Consider the following 24,834-nt stretch of genomic DNA (forward strand, 5'->3'; position numbering starts at 1 on the left):
GCTGTAAGTCACTCTGGATAAGGGTGCCTGCTAAATGCCATAAATGTAAATATTCATCAAGGCAAACAGAAACCTTTGGTTTTTAACGAACTATGGATATATTATTAATCTGAAATAAAACAAGTGATCTAATAATGACTTTTTAGGGAATCATTTATTCACATGAAATTCACATGCTCCCATTATCTACTGAACCGTCCTCAAATCCTTAATCTTAATGTTTATATTTCATAATCTAAACCAGATGATTGGAACAACTAGTCAGTCATTTCCATGTTCATTACTGGTGCAAAACAAACATCTGATTCTGAGTCAGTGACCAAGAACTTTTTATTTTATTAGTTGTCATAGCAAAACATTTTACTTGCTTATCAGACAAACCTATTTGTAGCTGTTTATATTTCATGTTGTACATTAAATTATAAAAAAGTGGAGAACGCAAACGCTTAATGATTGATGTATGCAAGGATTTTAAATAAAACATCTAATAAGATTCCAGAATATTGCTAATATACTGTAATGCTGCATGAATAGAAGTAGTAGCATTTTTTTTTAATCATTTCAAATTTGCAAAATGTCATTTGAAAATAACTTTCTCACTCCTTATTTGGCAGTTTAAAAAATAGCATTTGATCCAGCACATCTGTGTTTGCCATTTTTCTTCTTCTTCTTCTTCTTCTTCTTCTTCTTATTATTATTATTATTATTATTATTATTATTATTATTATTATTATTATTATTATTATTATTATTATTATTATTATTATATTGTGCTCTAACAGTTAATTTTGCTAACAATTTAATGTTGATTATAAGATGCAGGATATGGGCTTAATCATTATTTTAAAATTTTTAAAATTTAAAAATTTTATTTAAAAGTCTCTCTTTTGAGTTGTCATATGAATAAAATATTTACTAAAAATCTGATTCATTTTTGGCCTTCAATGAAACTATTGCATAGTTTTCTGAGCCTATTTAAAAACCAAAGCCAAAATTTCATATCGAGGTGACATATTGGGGTGACACTTTAAACTCAGACAGTAGCACTATACTTAAAAAATAGTCCAAGATGTAACAGAAACACAGAAACTCCCCTACTGGGAGTCTGTCTGAATTGGTGACATGTTCAAATAAATGATGCTCACATTCTGGTGACCAAAAAACACTTGTGAAATACTGTTTAATATAAAAAAACATCCAAGATGTTCCTGATACAATTCAATGTTACTAAATATAATCTTCACATATTTTCTTTCTTGTATGTATGATGACAAAAAATGGGCAATTAAATAACTAATTTTAAATGCCATAAGTAACAGTGTGTCTGCCTCCCTTCTTAGAGAAAGAGAGTTAGGTGTTTCAGAAATACAGAAACTACCCCTAGGCAATACATAGACTCAGTGTTTAAGTCTAGGCTAAAAACATATTTGTTAGTCAAGCCTTTTTAGAATAGGTAGCTAGAATACCCAGTGAAATCATTGCAACAGAAAAAAAAACCGAATACTACGTAGTCTACTGTCATAGTCTAAGTTGCTGAAGCTCAATTTATTATTTTAAATTAACAAACTAACAAACCTTCCTGGACCAATAAAGTCCAATACTGATTCCCTACCAAGTTTAAAAGAATCAATTTATGAGCTCATAATTTAATTAAACCTGCCTCTAAGCTACATCAAACAAACAAGAAGGTCAGAAAGCCAACACTGTATAAAGGTACGTACCATCACTGATGTATTTGTTGACTTTAACATTAAGCGGTACAGTGAAAAGTAAGCAAAGCCGAGTTTCAGCATTATCTGTAAAGGGCCGGTGTACCTACACGTTTCCATTAAAATATAAACTATAACTGTAAAACGTTTACATACCTGCTGTGTGAATACCGGTGGCATCAGAGGAGCCAAAAATATACACTGTGGCATCATTTTTGTAGATACTAAGTAAATTAATTTTTTTCTTTAAATGGCAGTAATGTGCTTATGCAAATGTAACAAATGCCTTTTTTTGGTCATCTTAATGTATACACAAAAATTGCAGTTTCGAAATGACTTTAGTGTGGTAAATGACAACGCAGATGGAAATGATCTATTTACTAGAACACCATTTAGCTATTTTGGGCTCCATATAAGCAATAGAATTAAAAGATTTGATTCAGTGTATCTTGCCCTTCAGATGACTAATCATTTCCTAATTTCCTCTTTCCCCATACCTGGCCCTCTGAGGATAAGTCTAAACATCTGTATAATTTCAGTAGTTTTATTGTGCACTCTGACCAGGAGATAATCTCACCTGTTCCACTCTCACATAATGTCTGACTAAATAAAACTCCTCTGGGACTTTTTAGCCATATTTGTCTTAATGTTTATGTACACATAACATCTCTGGCTATCTCTGATTTCGCTTTACAAATGTATGTACTGTGTCCTATCACACTGGTGGAGGTCCTCTTCCTCCTTTTCCCCCAGGGCCTGGTGAGCGTGTCACTGGTGCACGAGGATTCACAGCAGCCAAAGAAACATCCTTCTGCATTTTTACTCCTTTGCCATTGGTGGCTGATCCTGCTTTATCTGTGACCTTCTGAGATTTTCCTGCAGATGTTTGACGGGCAGGATTCTCTGTGATACAAATGGAAAACATGGATTGACAAAAGAGAAGATAGCCTGGTGTACCGCGCTCTTCATTAAGCCCCAAATTAAACCCTTAATATGAATAATAAGAACCAAGGATCAGTTTCATGTGCAGGTTTAGTTTGTATTAGTTTGAGTAAATGACAAAAAATGAATACACACAATTATACATAGTGTGGCTGATGTATAATAAATAATCTTGCGTATAATTAACATGTCTGGCGTATAATATTTTTTAATTCCAGTTGTATCAGAATAAGATGAGCAGTGATTGACAGTCATTATCACCTATCAGCAGGGAGTATTTTTTATATAAAAGCAGATTGGTTGTAGACGTTGATGCGTCACGTTTGGCGTAGATGCAGGCATGTGCAGTTAGCATGTAGCCGTTGGCTAACAGTGTTTATTTTTTTGTGTGTATGGTATTTAATGAACCACTTGTTTAATCCTAGTTGGCCTAGTGGCCAGCCCGAGACTTGAACCCACAACCTTAGGCTTAGGAGTCAGACTCTCTAAATGTTAAGCCACGACTTCCCCCGGTGGATTGTGGATTGAATGACTGGTCAACTCTCAGGTATGTGGCCTGAGAGGAAGTTCTTCATTTAAGTTAGTAGTTAGCCTAGCTTTTTTAGTAATGTGGGATTTCTTGTATCCCAGTTAATTTGTCAGTGTATATCAAGTCTGTAAGCCCTTTGAAAAGAACGATGCGTTATGGGTAATATCCTATCCAACCATTATCTTCCTTTGCTAAACTTAAATATTGTGTGAACACTGTTGTCTTCCCGGCATTTGAAAGAGGATTGTTGTGTCTGGGTTCTTTGGTTGTCTTTATGATAATTTTATTTTGGATTCTCATAAACATTCTTATTAATCTCACAAACACTAAATTCTCATAAATCTCAAACTCTCTACACTCGTTATGTATAGACTTTCTATAAATCTTTGTGGAGAGGGTTTTCTCTGTGATTACATGCCTCAGGAATGTCTCTCTGAAGGGATCTTTGTTTTTTTATTTTGTGTAATGCCTTTAGTAGTGATTTATGATCTACTGACTTTGGATGAGATCCACATGGGTGGAAGGATCTTCTCTCATCTTGAGGTGTTGTTTCCTTCAGCATGTGCTGGTTTGATCAGAGTGCACGGGGACCTTTGTGAGGTTTGTTTTTGGATAACTACTTTGGTAAACCAGGTGATTGTTACTCCCTCTTGGGAACCCCAGCCCTGTATTGGTATTATTTGTTTATTGTCTTGGTTTATTTTGTGTAGTGTATATGCTTCATTCTTTATGTAAACTGTCTTGTTGTATTTCTGTTTCTGTTACTGTATTACATGCAACTGAGTTGTCAGACATAACATCATACATTATATATTTATTTTAGGAATGACTGTATACGAAGTTTTCATATCCTGGAACTAGATTCATGCCTCTTGTCCACCATTTTTATAATAGAATCATACCTATGTGACTTAATTAGGGTATTGTTAACATTCCCAGGGTTGGCATAGAAATTTATGTGAAGAAATTTGGGTTGTGGTTTCGATCTATACCAATGCCAAATTCGCCACACAATCTTCAACCTCATCAGTCTGATTTATCATTCGTTTCTCAGTAAAACACTGTCTTGTCACTTCACTTCATTTGCTTAATGTAGCAAATGTTTCTTTCTGGAAATATCTAGCTGAATTATTAACCTTAACAGGCATAGCATGTTCTATATATTACACTGAATAGTTATGCTTTCTGCAATGTTTGCTTATATATTTTTGTATTAGCTCATGCTAGCTGTTAAGCTAAATAGACCTTACTTGTGGTCTATAATCCAGGTTGTAAATTACAAAATGTGGAAAAGTGTATGGGGTGAATTCTTATGCAAGCCACTGTGTATATATTGCAAAGCCATAACTGGTACACTTTTTTGGACAATGAACTGCAGTCTGTTCATATATTTTGAAGATGACATACTGTATGTCTATATTTATTCAATTTGAGCATTTGAGAATGCACATTACTATTCAGGTAAATGTCAATAATGCAAATGCTGGTGTGTTAAGTCTTTTTTAGGTTTGGATGGAATGCCTTTAAAAATGGGGTTGTCACCAAAACCACACCCTTTTATTATTTGCATCGCAACTTCCACATAATATCAACTTAATCTATAGAGCTGCTAGGTATTGTGTGGTTTATTATTTATCTGGTGCATTTATTTAATTATACTGTGTATATTTATGATAAAGCTGCTCTGTTTTGATAGATAGTGAAGTGAAAGCTGACTTAAAACCATTATGACCAGTACAGTATATGGAAGAATTGAAATAAGTAATCATGAGGCTACTAACCTGTATCCTCTTTAGCAGGTGTTGGTGGTGATATCATAGATTTGTTGGGCATAAGATCCTCCAAGTCTTTCATCACCTGATTAGTGCTGTCTTTATTGTTCCTCCGGTTCTTCTCCTCATCTCTTTGCTAGTGAAAAAGCAGATACGATCTTGGCTTTCACTTGACGTGACTTGGATAGAACACTTTACAGAAGCATACTGTATCGTGTGTTTAGTAAAAGCATACATCTGTTTCGGAAAGCACTATGGTGGAACTTATGGTGGAGTTATAAAAGATACACACCATTTGTATCTTCCTTTTCAGATCCATGTTGGCTTTCTGGTAGGCCTTTGAGACTGTATTCAGGTAGTAGATAGCTAACCTGTGTAACAACAGACAGTAACCTGTAATAGAGGTCGGCTGTATAAATTCATAAATGCATTTATTTCATACCAAATATTGTTTTTCTTTTGAAAATTTTAACAATACTAAAAGCCTCAGCCCCTTTCCTACTGAGCACTCACACCATGAGAAGTACAATAGATATGATGAGTCCTGGGTTGGATGCGTAGGTGAAGATGTTCGCCATGAATGCTGGAAGGTTCTGGATTGTCTCGATTACCACATCGTACATCTTTTCTCTTCCGCTGTTCAAACACAACCATAAGTCAATTCTAAAGCTGTTGGTCTATTTTTTTGGTGGTTAATTTAGCCACACCCATGGTTCTGAAAGCAGGATGCAGGGAACCAGAAATCATTGGCACAAGGTCCATTATTTATTTAATAATTTATTTCTTAGATTTTACAACTGTCTGTTTTCAGAGATATTTAGTACTGAGTTCTAATAGATATGACTATTTTACTATAAAAATGATATGATTGGATTTAAACCAAACTCTGTTAACTATAGCAAGTAGATTTATAACAAACGTCATAAATCAAATAGAAAAAAAAAAAAGCCAATCAAATAATAAAAAAAAAAAAACGAAAAAAAAAACAAACGTGTGTTTGCTCAGTAGACAATTAAAGAATTGCTATTTATGGTGTAGATTCTTTGAAGTAAGCTCATTCAAGTCATATTTTCCAGATACTAGGCCAAATATTGTTTTATTTTAGAAACTTATGTATACCATTAAGTTCCAAATTAGAACGTGGAGTCACATTAAGATGTCTCATCAGTTTTTTTAGTATTCAGGGGAAAAAAATTAACTGACTGTAACCATTGCTTCCTATAACCTGTGTATGCTTAATCCCCAGCTCAAGAAGATCAAGATCTGATATCGTGATTAGAAGAGTGTGTATGACCTGAAGGGTCCACAGTCGAATGAAGGAGACATAGTCATCATGGTGTAGACCACAGGCATGAGGCTGAGGAAGAGTACCACCAGCAGGATGCCCATGTAGAAGTTGTTGGAGCGTGAAGCTTTGAACACTCTTTCATGAGGGACGTTACTGCTCATTACAGCCCAGCACTGGAAATACATGGAAGTTACGAGGCGTAGAATGTTTATACCCACCAGCCCTGGGGCATAAAATGCACCCATCCTAAAGAAAAGAGGTATATGAGTGTAAGTTCCTTAGTATAAAATTTATTTTGCCAATTTAGATCAAGTATTATATTCTCACCATATCATTCCCTGGTTGAAAATGAGCCCGAGTACATTTCCGCTGATATCAAACTCTGCATATGAAGGCTGCAAAACATGAATAGACAAATGAAGTACATAATAATTAATGCAAAATTTGGTAAGCTTGGTATATTTCTCTCTCTCTCTCTCTCTCTCTCTCTCTCTCTCTCTCTCTCTCTCTCTCTCTCTCTCTCCCTGTAATTAAGTGCTCTGAGTAGAGTCAGGTGTCTCTGTGTTAGACTTGTTGTTAAGTCTCATCTATCATCCTAGATGTTGCTTTCAGGGTGTCCTGTTATCGATGAATACTCAAGTAAACCCAGCAGATTTCAAATCAACTGAATCAGTAATTATTTGGAAATCTCTAGCTTTCATTTCAAATACAAATGTGTACATTATGTTGAATGCTGTAATTATTTGTTGTTTTTTTTCTTCATTAAATTATATTTTACTGCAGATTAATAATAAATACAGTAAAAACATAAACAGTTCTTGCTTTATTAAACTAAATTTGTAATAATCAAGGGGTAAGAGATGAGGAGACTTCAGCCTCACAACGGTAGGAGATGCCCCCTCTTTAAACCCCTCTTCCAAAATAGAATCGCACCAAGTGTAATAGCACAGCATTAGCTGTTCTGCATCTGTGAGGGAAATATCTGTGCTCCAGTTCCATAGTAATGGTACAAAATCAGGATGACAGACTTAAGTTCTGTATTGATTCCCAGAGTCTATACAAGGTGTTACTTTAACACTTACCTGGTGAGGTCACAGTTTGTCTCCGTGATAGACCTGACACAAGATCCTATTTTGGTGTCCTTTGCACCAGAGGAGGCTTCTAGCTATTTCTTTTAAGACTTTAAACGTTTAAGGTTCCACTTGACTCCTGCAACTTTGTACTTTTTAACTGGCCATACCAAACCCTCAAACCAATCCCCACTGCATCCACACAAATAAGAAATATACATTTATGCCATTTAGCAGATGCCCTTATCCACTTACAGACGTGCTTTTAACTATTAATAAATCAATAGATACTGGTTCACTAGGCCATGGACTAAGAATACCATCAGTCTAAATTTATGTTAGGAGGTAATACAGCAAAAAACACAGCGACTTAGATAGTTGAAGCATTTCAGCAAGATGTAGGTCTTTATACATCGTTTGAAGACTGCTAGTGACTCAGCTGCTCAGACATCTAGGGGAAGTTCATTCCACCACCTAGGTGCCAGAATAGAGAAGAGTCTTGATGCAAAGCTTCCTTGTACCCTGAGAGATGGTGGGACCAGTTAACGGTGCTGGAGGAACGAATGCAGTGTGCAAAATGATAGGAGCTTTGAGGTAAGTGGATGCTGGTCCGTTTTTGGCTTTGTAGGCAAGCATCAATGTTATAAATCTGATGCGGGCAGCTACAGGAAGCCAGTAGAGGGAGCGCAGCAAAGGGGTTGTGTAGGACAACTGCAGAAAATGGCATAAAGAACTTGAAAGAGCAGAGACACACTGCCTAGAATACCTTTTTATTCCTCCTCTGATGTAGAAGTTAAAAGAACTGAAGAACTTTTTATGCCACAATAAACATGTTGAACATGCCTTGAGTATCCTGGGTTGTCAGAGTTTTTTTTTTTCACATTTGTCTTAGCTCTTTCAGAGAGTCTAAAGAGAGGTCTCTAAATTGGTTCACAGACCATGTGCCCACATTACAAATACCTTCCTGACAAATACATATCTGCCTCTCTTCAAAAGACAAACAGAAGCACTATTGTTGATTGGAATCCTCAAGATTTGGAATGCTCAGAATTTCAGGATATTAAAAATAATGGACAGAGGGGTTGCCCCTCAAGTGTTTCATTACAATGGTAGGCCTTTATATAATGTAGCAAGTGAGCAGTAAGCAGCAGCTACTGCAGTGTCCTTCCCAATCCGTGAAATGATAAAAAAAAGGTAAGGACCACTTCTATAATGTTACGTTGGCCCCAAAATATATTTGGAAGCTTAAGCCAAACTTATAAATGTATGACTTTCACTGCATTAGAAAATCTCACATGGTATGCTTTGAATCAATCTCATGCTGAAAACCAAATTCTGAAAAGTGAACTAGAAATTTGTAAAGAGAAAAATGTTCATATTATAAACTTGTAAACAGTAGTCAGTAATTTGTGAATTTGTGACCAACATTCTTGGTCATCTTCTCAAGCAGCTTCAAGAGGGTGATTCAACCCAGGAATGATCCAAGTTTAGGTCCAGCTGCTTCTTCCAAGTTCTACATAGAAAGGCTACTTGTTTGGGGGAAACAATCCATGTTATCATATTTAAAATATAGCTTGTTTGAACTAAAACAATTTATCAAAGGACACCACCTAGAAGCCACTCACACACTCATTCACATCTAGAGACCATTAGCCAGTCCACACATGTATAATAACACATCATGATCTCAACAATGACATGGTATTGTATATTGTTGTATTTAATATACTGTATATTGCACATTGTGAAACCTGCACAGATTGGCAATGATAAATAATATTAAATAAAATTATCTTTGGTTATTTTTTAAACTAGGCTCTTAAATGATGATGTATTTGTCTAAAATATTCTATCAAATAGTTAATGCATGAATTATACAGTGAATTACAAGACTTTATTTCCTGGAATCAAAAGTACCTTTAAAATATTAACTTCTTAGAATCATTAATAATAACTCACAAAGCCAGCCTCAAGGTCCCAGCACCAGCAGTAGTTGAGGAAACGTACAATTAAAGCTCTCATGAAGTCTCCAACCAGGATGGTCAGATATGTCACCTGAATATCTGACACCGTTAACTTCATAAACTCCTACAGCAAGTAACAAAAAGAAATCATTCTTGAATCAAATATAGCTGCTTATTTAAAACTATAGTTTGCTTAATAGGAATTAAATGAGTTGTTACGTACAATTCCTACTTCAGTCTCCCAGCATGGACCCCTGATGATATCAGCAGGTGCAATGTCAGGTGGGGGAATATTCTCTGTCACGTTGTGATACAGTGTGTAGTTAGCATAGTACTGAATTAGTGCCCAGTCAGTTTCATTCTTTATCAGTTTCTCCTTCTCCAGCTTTTGAGAAAGAGCCAAAAATTTATTAGAAATTTTAATGTTAGAAATTTTTTTTTTTTCATATACATTTAGTATGACTTAAGGTGCACCCCAAATTACACACTCATGGCTATTTTAAGGTGTTGTGTAGTATACAGTAAATAGTGTGCCAGCAAGTGCACTTTAAGTACTTTGCCATCAACTGGGAAACTTATATTTCATTAGTGTTACAGGGTGTTTGTAATGATGCTACCTTTCTAAAATTTATTAGCTGTACACTAGAGTAAATAGTGTGCGGTATGTAATTTGGGACGCAACTTTAGAACATTATGTTATATCTGCCTCCTGTGTCTCTGTTTTACCTTCTCATTGACATCATCAATAAGGGCAAAGAGAAACGTGTAGAGGTTTCCCAGGAAGAGGGCAAAGATACGGCCAAGCTGCCACTTCAGGGCGATGCGAGGATGATAATCCTCCAGTTCAGCGATGGTCTCAAACAAAGGTGGACACACTAAGCCCAACAAAGACATTACAATCTCCACCTGTAGGACACATTATTAACAAAAAAAATAAAGTTTTTGTAAAATATAAAGGAAGAAAAGAAAATGACATTATTATAATATTTCACACATTTTAAGTTACCTCATTTTTCTGGTACCAGGATAACTGATTGCGATCCAGTTTAGCGAAATCTTGAGATCTTTTCACCACAAAGTAGATAAGATATCCGCTTCCTCCCAGGCTGCACAGTATCAGTAAATTAGCAAGGACACGTAGAAATCTCCTCAAATGAATGTTTTCATCCTTCAAATTCTCTTGCTCGTCCACTATAGATTCCTATAGGATCATGATTAAAGTCAGACAGAACATCCAGAGAAGAAGTTAAAATGCACTGTACTGTAAGTTTGTGGACAGTATGTGCTTGTGGAACATCTTGTTCCATATTTTTTCCCCCTTTGATGTTATAATAAGCTCCACCCTTCTGGAAAAGCTTTCCTAGGTGTTAGAGTGTGGCTGAAGTCATTTTTGTTCATCCAGCTACTAGAGCATTAGACTGAGATGAGATTCTGATGTTGGATGTTGATGAAGAGGTCTTGGGTGAATTCGGTGTTCTGACTTTCATGTTTATAAAAATGATTATATTTCAGATTTATGCTCAGGAGTTAGACCAATGTATTAACCCATGAGAACAAATTCCCTGTTGTTGTTTTTTACACACTTGATTCAACTAATCAAGCAAATAAAGCATTACATAAATGGATAAAGTGTGTTTCAGACAAAACAGTTCCCTCAAGGCATTTCCTGAGTTAAAGTAATTGTAGACATTTATGAAATTATGCCTGACCTTGAAGCTAGTTGTGATAGAAGCATACTTGTTGTCGGCTGTCTCCGGGTTTCCAATGAGGTAATCCCAGCTAGTGAACAGCTTCCAGCAAAAGATAAAGTCACTCTCCTCCCCCCCGTCACCTCCTTCATTGGCATTTCTTGCCATCCTGTGAAATATTAGCCAGTGACTATCAGCAAGTCTCTCCAAGTAATATATCATTATTTAGAATTTTTTAATGCAGGCAGGTAAATCCTGCCTAGGAAAGAAGGCAGGTAAATCCTGGCAGGTAAATCCTGCCTAGGAAAGAAAGACTCACGTCCTTATTACCACCATCAGACTGTAGCCAAAAATTCCTATTCCAACTAGGAAATAGGACAAGGGTAGACGGAACTTAAGTAATCCAATAGTATTCAGGTTATTATAGTAGCCATAAAAGAGGACAGAGTACTTGCAGTAACCCTTTAAAGACAAAAAAGGAAAATATTAAATCAGGATTTAAATTTGAAATGAATGTTTTTTAGTATTTCATATAATTTTGTAAAATAATCTATTCCTTACTCCAAATTCAAAAAGGACTGAGAAGTCCATAGCAGTGGGCTGCTCCTCTCTAGGGACTGTTTTCCTAGCAATGGAGCCATACGGTAAACCCATCAGGACCTCCAGAAAGAGAGCGAGATGTGACTTTACAGATTACTTCAATCACCAATCATCTGTCTGAAAAAGCAGGAATAGATTCAACAGAATAGTAATTTGTGTTCAAATGGTTCAGCATGAATGCCTGAATGCTTTTATTGATGGTTTTCAGAATGTGTAGACTATTTGACATGTCTGAGTTGACATTCAGTATTTAACTCACAGGACACCCCAGCAGGTCCAAGCTTATATCCTTTCTTTAACTAAAAATATTTTTACTTCCTGTTTCTACTTAAATAGTTCAGGATAGTACTCCTAGGAGTGTATATATTACTAATCCTAGTAATATATATTTAGGATTTAACATGAACAAATGAAAAAATGTAGGAGGTTAGGTTTACAAATTCACTAACAATGTCAGCATCTTTCTAATCTTTCAATTGTTGTAGCAATGCTTGCACTGAGTCATTTTTTCTGACACCATTATTTAACCAAGTCCAAATAAAACAATATATGGATCTATTTGTCTCAAGATATCATGAATTCTAAGTTTACCTCAGGAATGACAACAAGCCCAAACATGAGGCCAAAGAGAACAAGGTTGAGGCCATACATCCACCTGAGGAAGAGGAAGTAGGAGGCTACAGATGACCCAAAGTGACCTTGAATTGAAAAATCAGAGCAAGTCAGCAAATATGACATAATCAGCAGCTCTAAAATAAGCCAGGAAATCAGATATGTTTTAATTAACACATATAAATGTGGAGACAGCCAAAACCAACTTTCAACTTCTTTGATTTTCCTTTCCCATGGAATGCATGCAGTCTTAAAGTTATCGAAGTCACGATTGAACTTGATCAATTTCTGAAAAAAATAATACAATCCATTTAGAAATTATATGGTTTCTTAAACACCACAATGATCTGTTAAAGAAGATCACATACCTTGGTCATCATGACTTTAAAGGCGTAGAGCCTCCGGCCTTTTCCTTTACCCAAAGCACCTTCAAACTTCTCTACAAATTCTTGTGCCTCTCTAAATCAATTTACAGAAACAGACAAATGAGATAATATTCCTATGATGTCATTAAAAGAAAAATCATCTTGTATTAAAAATATAGCATTGCAATGCAAGCCTATTTAAATCTTTCATACTGCTACATTACATGCAGTAAGTGGCCCAATTCACCATCTCTGTGGGGTAAACACACACACTGACACCTGTTCACCAATATCAGATTCCACCTGCTACTAGTTTCCAATGTAACCCAAGATACTGGCCAATTAATTACCCCCTGGATTGGTGATAGATGGGGATTGTGGCAAGACGACACATTAAATACCTGACACAAGAAAGACTATCTTTAACAGTAAAGTACTAAATTCATGCAGAGACTGTCCTAACAATTAAAAAAAATTTAACATTTAACAAAGTACACATTGGTGTTTGCTATTATTATGTGTTTTTTCAAAACTTTAAAAGCTATCTATGCTATACACCTGAGGAGGCATGCTAGTGGAATAAAGAAAATATATTTTAATGCTGCAAGACCATCATTGACAAAAATGCCCAGGAACTGGACAACCAGCTATCCAACAATATGCAGAATCTTCTGGAATGTATGCTATTTAAGGTAGTGGAGGCTTAAACTGTTAAGGATCTGGGTTGTTGATGGCAAAGTTGGGAGGTTATGCTAAATTGGAGAGGCTCCAAGAGTGCTATAGCATGACCAATTCTGCACACTGACCCCAAAATTCCTAAGCTGGGATATCGAAGAAAAGAATTTCACTGTGCTGTAATGTATATGTGACAAATACAGGCTTCATCTTCTATTATAAGTCAAGATAGATAATAATCTTGTAAGTTAACCCAAAAGAGTTGTTGTAGGTTCTGAAATACACAGAATTCCGGAAGCCAACCAAAATGAACCAACATCTAGCCAGACTCGTAGATTACCAGGATTTCCATCCAGGTACCAGGTCAATGAAAAGACACATTTGCCATATTGCCAGCCTTTTTGTCTAGAAAGCAGTTTCTCCAGCATTCAGGTACTCAGCGAAATACAAACCACCGAAGCCCAGCTGCCAGGACAGGCTATCAGTGTTCTCCTGGTCAGTGTTTGATTCTACTACCATTGAACTTGTCTCATCTATCATCATTTATTCTGCTTCAAGATTGCCTAAGCCACTCTGGGGTAAAGGTTCACCACAAGGCCATAGTAGAAAGGATTCAAGAGTTCTGATAAATTAATGGTAGATTGAGGTTCAGGGCATGGAATTCTGTAAGTGTAACATTTAACCTACAACCTAAAGTTGAATTGTAGACACATGATTCTATTATAACCCAAATGTCAACTATAAGTCCAGCAATGGTGCACCAAAATCTGGACCATAAAAGATAGCCCAGAAAGCCATTTCTTGAAACAAGAAGAGGCCAAGTTACTTCAAAATCCCGAGTCTCCTTTTCATTCGCCACGGTTTGTTCCGGAGTGTGGCGATAAGTTTCTTCTTTTCTTCAACCTCCTCTTTTAGCCGAGCCATTTCACCCTCTGATAGAGAATCAACGTCTGACTCGCCTGCAGATGAGCTGCCAGAGAGGGATATCGAAAAAAAAAAGTCTTTAAGTGGCAACCATTTTTAGTCTCTAAATCAGTGTAGTTTGTAATTTGATCTATGATCAGTAATATAAAGTTAAAACATGTATGTTCAGGACAAAACATTTGAAGATTCTTCTGTACACTTCAGAATTCTCCTGCAGTTCTTGTTGCCAGAGAATCAATATAGTTTTCTAAGGAAACTGCCAGTTTTACATTTATAGTCCATGAGTACTTTCACCACCATGTTTCACAAATGAGAAGGTACACTTCAGATGTCCTTCTCACTGTTGTCCACTACATTATAGAATTCTGTACAAAGAGTTCATATATTATATAGAAATTTCTGGCAGGAAATACTATGGGTGATTTTATGAGCTAGCTAGTTGAAGAACAATCACTAAGGAAAATGCTGTTAATGTTTGCATAGAGATGCAGAATGAGGTAAAAAATAAAAAACTTTGCCCATAGTGTGCTACAGTAGCTGTAATTCCTGACTGATGGGTAGAAAACAAATGTCTTGCTTCTGTTATCTGTTCTGTCTTCTGTTCTCTTTGTTATGCAATTATATTTTTGTTCAAATGCTAGTCCTCAAGTTTTTTGAATATTTATGTCTTTTCCAGTGTTCACTTTTGTCATTGTTCATTTAAAATCTAAAGGACTAAATGATATAAAGTGTGCCAGACTGATATTTTGAAGCTTAATGATTTGAAAAAAGTACACAATGTACATGCATATATTTAGTGTCATATTTCAACCTCATCATTCCTTTTAAGACTTTTTAAACTAAAATATTAAAAGCTAGAAAGAAAGCCTATAGAATACTCTACCCGCTACCATCTCCTTTTTTCTTTTTGTCATCCCCCTTTTCTTTCCCATCTTTACTTGCTCCTTTTCCAGTCTTCTCTTTATTGTTCTCTTCCTCTTTTTCCTTCTTGGTCTCTCCTTTTCCTTTCTTCTTCCTCCCTTTGTCCTCTTCGCTGTCCACGTCAGAGTCCTGACCTCTGGCATTTTTCTTCCTTCTGTTGTTTGCTCTTCTTCTACCACGGGGTTTCTCATTTTCATTGTCCTCAGAATTGTTATCTTTCTTTCTTCTGCCTCTTCTTTGACGAGGAGCAACATCTTCCTCGTCATCGTCATCACTGTCTGCTGGTTTTGCTTTTGTGTTGCGAACAGGAGGTCTGGGTTTTCTTGCACTTTTTGGTCTGTTGTTGGTGTCCTCTGTGGAACAGGTAAGACATTGTATTGTCCTGGTTCATATACTACATTTATCAAACTGCACATACAAACAAAAATGTGCTCATGTATTTATATAAAAAAATATATATTTTTTTATTTCATTAATTATTAAGACTAGCATAATTTATTTCAAAAATAAAAAAAATAAAAATGCTGTAGGGACAATAATGTATGTGTACACATACACATATAAGGTCCTATTAATGTTCTGATCATTTAGAAAAAAAAGAATTTATTTTAAATATTTATGTAAGCTAAAATTACTTTTTAAAAAAGTCAATATTTTAGTTTAAATTGGCCTTCAAAATTACTATCATCCTTAAAATGAGCAATAATTTCCACATTAAAAATAGACATTTAAACACAATCATTGAAATAAAAAAACATCTATTTTGTCTGGCTCTTCGTGGTCTTTTGAATATTAGTAGCATCATGAATTCTGCTAAGAACCAAGATATTTCAGTCCAAAACCTTTTTTTTATGAATACAAAACAATTCAAACCCACAAACAATGAAAAAAGTGGTGTACCAAAAGTTCACATTCACATACCACATTCTGGGAAAATAAGGGAAATTAACAGAACATTTTAGAAATTTAGAAAATTCTAAAAACAAAACAAATGAACTTTTCTGATCTATTTTTAGAGCCCTATTTAAATGTGCACTAATTATCAATTTTGCTGACAATGCTTTGTACAAAAGATCAGTTTTTACTCATGTGAAATCTCTTCTACTGAAGTGTGTAATCAAATGATACTCCAGCAGATTTGCTCAAAAATGCATACAGTTATACACAAACGTTACATGACTTACCATCACTCTCTAATTCAGCATCGATCTCAATTCCAACTACAACACAGTCATGAGCACAAAATGTTAAATAGATTATAAAGTTCTTTATATAAGGTATAAAGAAAACATAAATTGTAGCGTTAAAGAAAGCTGTATGAACAAAGTTTTCGTATGTGCGCAATTTTTCATTCACTCATGTAAAAAAGCTCCAACACACCAAACGTGTACAAGCAAAATGTAAAGTAACCCTGCTGTTTTCCTCACCATCATCCAGAGTTGCTGTGATGCCAGGTTTTGGCCGCGGCATTTCCTCTATTTGTGTGATTTTAGTGTTTGGTTATTCCTCTAACCTGCAGCATTCTGCTAGTAAAGGCATGTGACACAGATGATACAGCTGAGTGGCATTCAGCTTTTAGTGCATGCGTGTACGTGTGTGCATGTGGCAGGTGCATCCCTCCAAAGCTCAAGCATCAGATGTCTCCTTGTAAAAGGCAAATGATATCACTCCGGAAACTGGCATGAAAAAAGCCTAGCAGTTAGAGGAGAAATCTCAAGAGGAGGATGGACAAAAGACAGCGTAAACTGACCTGGTCCTAACACTGCATGCAACTACGTATTCCTTTAATGAGCACGCTAATAGAGCTAGGAGCTGCTGACCGTAGATAACACTGAAAATACTCTCCTTCAGTTACAATTATTTCACTATTGAATTTTTTTTGTTGACCATTTTTTTGCCTATTTGGGAAAATATTTAGAAAAAGATCTGCTCAAAAGAAAGTAAATTATATAATGAATATTAAATACACAGCACCCCCCCCCCCAAAAAAAACACATTAGAGCTATTGAACATCTTTTTTGTAATGTACTTAACAACAACAAAAAATACCATACTGATATTTTTATGCTGTCTTTTATTACCTGTAAGGAAAGTAGCTCTTTTTTATATATCGTTCTTTAATTAGTCATACACATGTCTACTTATGTGGACATAGCAAAGCCTGATGAATAATTCAGGTGGGAATCTGACACCGAGGCACAACCTGTTCAGCCATTAAAACCTTCTCCTTCCTAGAATTATGGTGCTGTTAAGCTGACCTTCACATGTTCATTATGTCCAGCATTTTTTTAAACTAGTGAATAGTGAATGTTAGTGATGTAATGAAGATGACACTATGTAAAGCACTTTGAACACAGGAAATAGGAAACAGTCTGAGCTCTGTGTCTTTGATTGTGGCATGGTTTTTGGTACCAGATGAGCTTGTTTAAGTTTTTAAGTTTTAAGCCAACTTAATCATTTGAAGCCAAATAAAATATATTTGTAGGTTTATGGGTATATATCAGTGGTTAGATGTGTATCTAGCCTTACATTTTTTCCCTCTTAATAGTTAGGGGCAGTAAGAATAACTTGGATACTGTATTCCAACAATGTCATGAGGAACAGGGATTACCTTCACACTTACTGTAAAGGTGTTGAGACCTTCACCCCTCTCACATTACTGGGATGGGTAATCTTAATCTGGTAGAATCTGCAGAAACTGCATGCTGATGCCTACATAGCAGTTGCATTGACTTCCTGGAGTAGCATGACTCAAAATAATGCCAAGAAGGATGAACCATGGCACAGTGGGGCCTCCGTGTCCAGTCTGTCAGTAGCTGACTGTAGGGATGTTTGCCGGGTTTCATCCAAAGAGAACTTCACAGCAACCAGTGACAGAACTTTGTGGTGCAGAAGGTGGAAATATGACTAATCATTAAGGGAGGGACTAGGTTTTTTAACCACACACAATGTATTGACAAATCCTCTAAAAGTGAATGGTCTTTCTGTGGTGGAGGGAAAGCTGTTGGATGTGGTGTATTGTGTACACACTGAGGTCTTACATCAGGGCAAAATGTCTTATATCAGGACTACATTTCATCATATCTAGAAGAAGAGAAACCCCAACAGCACCCTCAATCTGAAATGATCATATTAGATTTTTTTCAGCTTGGATATCAAGTCAAGTTAATATTTCATTTATGTAATGTAAATTACATTTAATCTTTTATACAACCATGCAAATAACATATCTGGTTTTCCAGTGGCTGTATCCTGCACTGTCACTGCTGCTGTCTGGGTTTGATTCCTGGGCCCGGATCCAGCTGGTCTCAAGCCTGCACCATACATGGCAGCGTTATATGAACTTATATAAATCTATAAGCACAAATTGAAGTAGTTTGGATAAAGGAAAAAGAAAACACGTGGCAGATCCATTTGGAATCTGCCTGGATTAAAACGCATTAAGAATAAAACTACCAAGCTACCAAAGCAAAATCGTTGAATTATTATATCCTGCTGTATAAAGATGCAGGACTAGTGTGCTGTACACATTTATTACTGATTGTGGTGTTTCGTAGTAAAGTACTGTTTAATCTTTCCTATTGCAATTGCATATGAATGTATAAAAATATTATTATTTAATCACATACAGGCCAACACTCTGCCAGATCCCTGTTAATATTATCGTGAATATTAACTTCAATAACAAAGGTGTTCCCTTTTTTAATGCAAATATTCTTTTTTCAGTCTGGCTGAGGCCATCACTATATGTGCCATGGGACCAAGTAAAAATTTGCTGATAAATAACTGAATCCATGTAAATGAAGGAAATCTGAAAATAATAACTTTTAAGTTTAGTCAGAAAACCTGTTAAATCAATTAACTTGACTAAATAATTAACATGCTGCTTATATACATGTTTTAATCATTTACAAAATTATGACTGTTCAATATATTTTTTTAAGTTAATAGTTTATTCAGCTGGTTTGTGGCAATAAGCTATGTAAAAAAAATTTTTTTACAAATAATATAATACAAGTAGCTTTTGGGCACCTTAATTTTGTGAAAGTAGCTCTCCTGCACTATGGTGACCTTGAACAGGGTGCAGCCAAGGGACAACAGCAACAAACAAGGGTTAAGCACCTTGCTCAAGGGCCTAGCAGATGCAGCTTGGCAGTTCTGGAGATTACTCTACTGGAAGATAGTGGAAGAGTGATAATCTGCTACATATTGGCAAAGATTATCCCATAATTCAATAAACTAGAGACTATTTAGTTTTGGAAAAAGCTGGAAGAATGTTCTACGACTGAAAGTTGTCCTAATAAGCTTGGAGTCTTGGACAGAAGTATGTCCATTACATATCAGGACAGATTTATGATCAAATTGATCAACAAATTGTGCTTTTCTCTGAGTCAATACATGCCTAATAACATAATTAAGAACATAAGTGGCATAACCTTTATCAAGAATTAATGAAAGCTTTCTATTCACATGGGAGAGTTTGTGAATTAAAACAATTTATTGTTTAATGTATAGTATGGTGTAGTGTTTTAATCATGCTTTTAGATTGTAAACTGATCCTTGCGCTGCCTCTATCAACCAGTCAGCTCCTGGTTATCAGTGGCTTTGTTAACCAAGTGAACAAATAAAGAAAAAAATCTCACATGTCTTAGATTAATAGTTAATGATATCTGCTCTTGCATTTTGCATGAGGTCCTGCAATGTTAATGAAATGTATGCACAGAGCCTCTGATGAATAAATGTCAGGTTTGCGTAAAATTAGTCGACAGTCATCATATTCTAAGGCTCTCCAACCAGTTTAATTATATTGGCCTTTTTTTTAGAAAGAATGAATGCCAAAATATTCCAATAAACACACTCTAGATTATCAGTATTGTAAATGGTACAAGATGACAGGGCAAATGGTGTAGTCAAGGCCATCGGACAATTCACAAACCACATATATCTATTCTGGCAAATCTCTTGGAGTAGGGAAAAGGATCTATCTATGAGACACAGTACACCAGCAGAGATAACAGTAGATTTGAGAATCCAGCGAGGGGGCATCTGTAACTCCAGTAGTGTATATTTGAAAAGCATGGAAACAATGCACACACTCTACCTTAGGATCATTCAGATACCGCCCGATAAACCTTGAATAAACTGTACCAGAGCTGGAAACCTGATATGCTTATTACATCAGAGCATTTGAAATATTTATTTATTAGCAAAGGTGTATTTAATTGTAAATGTGTGTCTTATTAGAACATAAGAATAACAAATTTATAATTTGTTTACACAATTATGTAAATAAAAACCAAATATTTAAATTTGAAAATGAGCATTTACATTTACATTTTCATTTACAGCATTTGGCAGATGCCCTTATTCAGAGTCTCTATCACTGAATACATTAACTCTGGTTTACTAGGTTACAGACTTAAGATACCATGAGCCTAAAACACTGTTCAAAGTTTTTTTTTATTTTTTTTTTATACACATATATACATACAACAAGCAAAAGGATAAAGTGCTAGTTCTATGGGATCAGAACTGTTTCATTATTCTGAATAAATATACTATGATCCACAAATAAACATAAAGAGTTTCACAAATATTTTTTAATTCAACAAATGCACAATAAGCAAACCGTAAATATATGTTACAAATTTCACAAAAAGAAATGAAATTCACAAATAAATAAAATGGGACTTGCAAATAAAAAAAATATTTATAGATATATATTTAATTGTATTTATTTGTGAATGGCTTCCTGATCGTTTGTGAATCGCGTTCTGTGCATTTGTGGATTTGAAACATTTCTAACTTCAAGACGTGCACAAGAATCCACAAATAGGTGGACTCCGCCCACCGTCTACTCCAGCCAATCGGACAACGGTCTCGTGGCGCTGATCAATCGTGGCAGGGTCTACCTCCAACTAATCACGTTCTGATTTACTCGCATTATCACAGTGTAATATGTACTGCAAAATACAATTAAAAAAAAACAAAAAAAAACAAACATTTGTCTCAGATTAGAGCCCAATCTGGTAACCCTGTATGGATTGTAGCCAGCACTAAGGGTTAGTTCAATTCTGCTTTCTTTGGAAACGATTTCAGCAACATCAATGGGTCCAGGGGTAGTGTGAAGAGCGAGTAAATCAGAACGTGATTGGTTGGAGGTAGACCGTGCCAAGATTGGTCAGCGCCACGAGACCGTTGTCCGATTGGCTGGAGTAGACGGTGGGCGGAGTCCACCTATTTGTGTATTCTTGTGCACGTCTTGACGTTCGAAATGTTTCAAATCCACAAATGCACAGAACGCAATCCACAAATGCGTGCAGTGATTCACAAATGCACAGAACGCGATTCACAAATGAGCAGGAAGCCATTCACAAATAAATACAATTAAATATATATCTATAAATATTTTTTTTTATTTGCAAGTTCCATTTTATTTATTTGTGAATTTCATTTCTTTTTGTGAAATTTGTAACATATATTTACAGTTTGCTTATTGTGCATTTGTTGATTTAAAAAAATATTTGTGAAACTCTTTATATTTTATTATTTGTGGATCATAGTATATTTATTCAGAATAACGAAACAATTCTGACCCCATATAGTTCAAGTACTTCATGAAGTAGTAAATCTTCAACCGTCGTTTGATAGCCAGTGACTCAGCTGTCCGGACCCATAAAGGATGTTCATTCCACCACCTTGTTTCCAGAACAAAAAAGAGTTTTTATGTATACTTACCTCATACCCTGAGAGATGGTGGGACCAGTCGAGCAGTGCTGGTAGCTCTGAGGGTGCGAGGTGCAGTGCAAGGAGTGATGAGGTAAGAGGGATCTGGTCCATTTTTGGCTTTGTAGGCAAGCATCAGTGTTTAAATATGATGAGGTATGATAAGGTAGACCCACCAGCACTGAGTTGCTGTAATCCAATCTTGAGATAAGAGGCTGAACAAGTATCTGAGCAGCCTGTGTGGACAAAAATGGCCGAATGCTTCTAATGTAGTAGAGAAGGAAACGACATGAGCATGTCACATTAGCGACGTGCGAGGAAAAGGACAGTTGTGTGTCCATGGTTACCCCAAGGTTGCGAGCTGTGACTGAAGGGTAAATCAGATTATTATGCAGGGATATTGCAAGATTATGACCTACAGTAGGGATGAATCACCTGGGATGATCAGCAGTTCAGTTTTGCTAGAATTGAGCTTCAACTGATGAGCCATCATCCATATATCTGCCAGACATGCTGAGATCTGAACAGAAGCTGTGGTATCTGAGAGTGGATAAGAGAAGATAAGTTGTGTATCATCAGCATAGCATTGGTAAGAGAACCCATGTGAGGAAATAACCAAGAGAGTGAATATACAGAGAGAAAAGAAGATGACCAAGTACTGAGCCCTGTAGGACACCAATGGAGAGTCTGCATGGAGAGTCTATATGTCACTCCCCTTCATGTTACCTGATATGAGTGACTTTCCAGATAGAAAGCAAACCATTCCCATGCTGATCTGCAAATTCCAAGACTCTTGAGAGTGGACAAGAGACTCTTGTGGTTGACAGTATCAAACACTGATGAAAGATCGAGGTGGATGAGGAGGATGATGTCTGATGTATCCAGAGCAGGTTTCAGAGCTTACGAGGGCCTTGTGCTAAAGCTACAAGCTTTTTCTTGTAGAAGGAAGTCTTGGCAGAAGTCATGTCTGAAGAGAACTTGGACAGGAGTGTATGGTAAGAGTCAAGATCTGCATCAAGTTGTGATTTCTTCCACTTTCTCTCAGATGATCTTAGCTTTTTTCAATTGTTGTGCAACACATCTGAAAGTCAAGGAGAAGAAGTCTTCTTTGGTTTTCAAGTCAAGAAGAAGAAGTCTTCTTTGGTTTAGTGGACAGAGAGCAGAGAAAGTCCATGGTTGAGGAAAAAGAAGAGAGGAAAGTGTCTGTGAATGTGCCAGGATCGGGAAGAGATGAAAGAGTGCCAGAAGCTACAGAAGAAGGGGAGACAGAGCGGAGGTTGCAGCGGGTAAAAGAGAAAGGCTAAAAGATTTAGATAGGATAGGGAGAGTGATGGTGAAGGATACAAGGTGATGATCGGAGATGTGAAGTCGGGTAGCAGTCATGTCTGTACCTGGGGCGGGACAGGTGAAAACAAGGTCTTGAGCATCAGGGCAAATGAGTCCTGAAAAGTCAGGAGGGAGGAATATTGAAGCTTGTCAGAGAGGAGGTTGAAAACGCCTAGCACTGTCAGAGGGGTGCTCCAAAGCACTGAGCAGTGTGTCCATTTCTTACAGGGGGACCAGGGGGTCATTAGACAACAATGATGACAAGGTTGATATGAGAGATAACTGAAATGGCATGAGATTCAAAAGAGGAGATGGTTAAATGAGACAAGAGGAGAGGTGTGAAACACCATCTCCTTGACAACAGTAGACCTGTACCACCACCCCTGCCTATTTCTCGTGGTGCGTAAGAGAACGTATAGGAAGAGGATAGAGCAGCTGGTGTTGCTGTGTTCTTTGGGGATATCCAGGTCTCAGTTAGCAAAATAAAATCAAAGGAGTATTGGAAAGCTAAAACCGAGGTAAAATCAGCTTTCCTTACAGCAGACTGTCAATTCCAGAGCCCACCTACCACCATTGTTTAAGACAACAGAGGAGGGTAGATTATGTTAATGAAAAACTGAACCTGTGCTCTGTATACAAGTGATGGTGAGGTGACTACAGAGATGGGTTTGAGGCACATATCTGCAGTCAACCAAGAGATTAAAATTTTTTTTTTTGGTAGAATATATCAAAACAGTACTAGACACTTATTTACAATGCATTACAAAGTTTTAGGGATAAACAAACAAATTCAAATTAAGACAACAAAGTTAAATAATTAAATGAATAAAAAATCATAATATTTTATAAAAAATGAATAATAATTATAATTATTATATATACTAATATAAGAATTCATAAATGTGCTTATCTTTATATTTTATTTATTTTTTGTTCAGTAGAACTGAATAGCCCACAACATTTAGGATAGTGATTTAGGGACATTTTACTTGTTACTTGTCCAGATTTCTGTAAGTCTGCTTTGTGATAATGTCCATTTTGACTATGCATCATCATCATTATCATGTTATATAAAAACTTTCACATTCAAACCTCAGTATATTTTTGTCATATTTGATTTTATTTGATCAAGCAGCTTCTGTTGCCTAAGAAAAATATAACACAGCTAATGGTTCAGAAGAGAGACTGAGAGACAGAGCGAGATCCAGGGAGATAGAGAGAGACAGAGAGACAAAGAGAGAGACACAGAGAGACAGAAATATTCTGGTGGAGGTATGTCTAAGATCTTAAGATCAGACAAGTGGTAGAGACAATGCGGCATAGAGTGCAGAGGTAAGCCAAGGCCTCAATCTGTCACTCACATAAAGTCCTGATAAAAAAAATGTTAGTCCGTGATCAAACCTGCATACTTAGTCCAAAATGACAAATAAGTATCAGATTTGACTTACAGAAGTATCAATTTTTTCAACATGTCCAATAAAAACAGCAAAGCAACCAAAAAGAGCTTTGCACAATCATAACTAAAGCTTCCTCGGATCCTGCTTGTCTGTTAATCTTCTGTTCCTGCTCTTCTCACCCTCCTGGATCACTGATGCCCCATGTTTCTAGATTCTATTACCAATGTCATGTTGTTTCATGGCCCTTGGTGCAATAGACACAGGGATGCGACCTTGTTTAACACTGTGGGTGCTACAAATGGGCTTTAACAAACAACAAACAAAGG

At 36.2% G+C, this 24,834-nt stretch overlaps 1 protein-coding gene across 1 annotated transcript; it reads right to left on the reverse strand.

Annotated features, from left to right (window-relative positions):
• Positions 1-1,222: 1,222 nt before the first annotated feature.
• Positions 1,223-16,529, reverse strand: tmc2b (transmembrane channel-like 2b). The gene is made up of 20 exons (XM_027141844.2): positions 16,487-16,529; positions 16,244-16,279; positions 15,022-15,412; positions 14,041-14,184; positions 12,543-12,633; positions 12,381-12,462; positions 12,154-12,260; positions 11,524-11,622; positions 11,282-11,424; positions 10,984-11,131; positions 10,281-10,475; positions 10,001-10,180; positions 9,498-9,659; positions 9,270-9,398; positions 6,568-6,635; positions 6,247-6,486; positions 5,466-5,588; positions 5,245-5,323; positions 4,962-5,088; positions 1,223-2,612 (listed from the first exon to the last, which is right to left on the reverse strand). The coding sequence occupies exons 1-20, from the start codon at positions 16,527-16,529 to the stop codon at positions 2,425-2,427; spliced, it is 2,775 nt and encodes a 924-aa protein (XP_026997645.2). The 3' UTR covers positions 1,223-2,424.
• Positions 16,530-24,834: the final 8,305 nt, after the last annotated feature.

Source organism: Tachysurus fulvidraco, chromosome 9 (assembly GCF_022655615.1).
Source record: "Tachysurus fulvidraco isolate hzauxx_2018 chromosome 9, HZAU_PFXX_2.0, whole genome shotgun sequence".
NCBI lineage: Eukaryota > Metazoa > Chordata > Actinopteri > Siluriformes > Bagridae > Tachysurus > Tachysurus fulvidraco.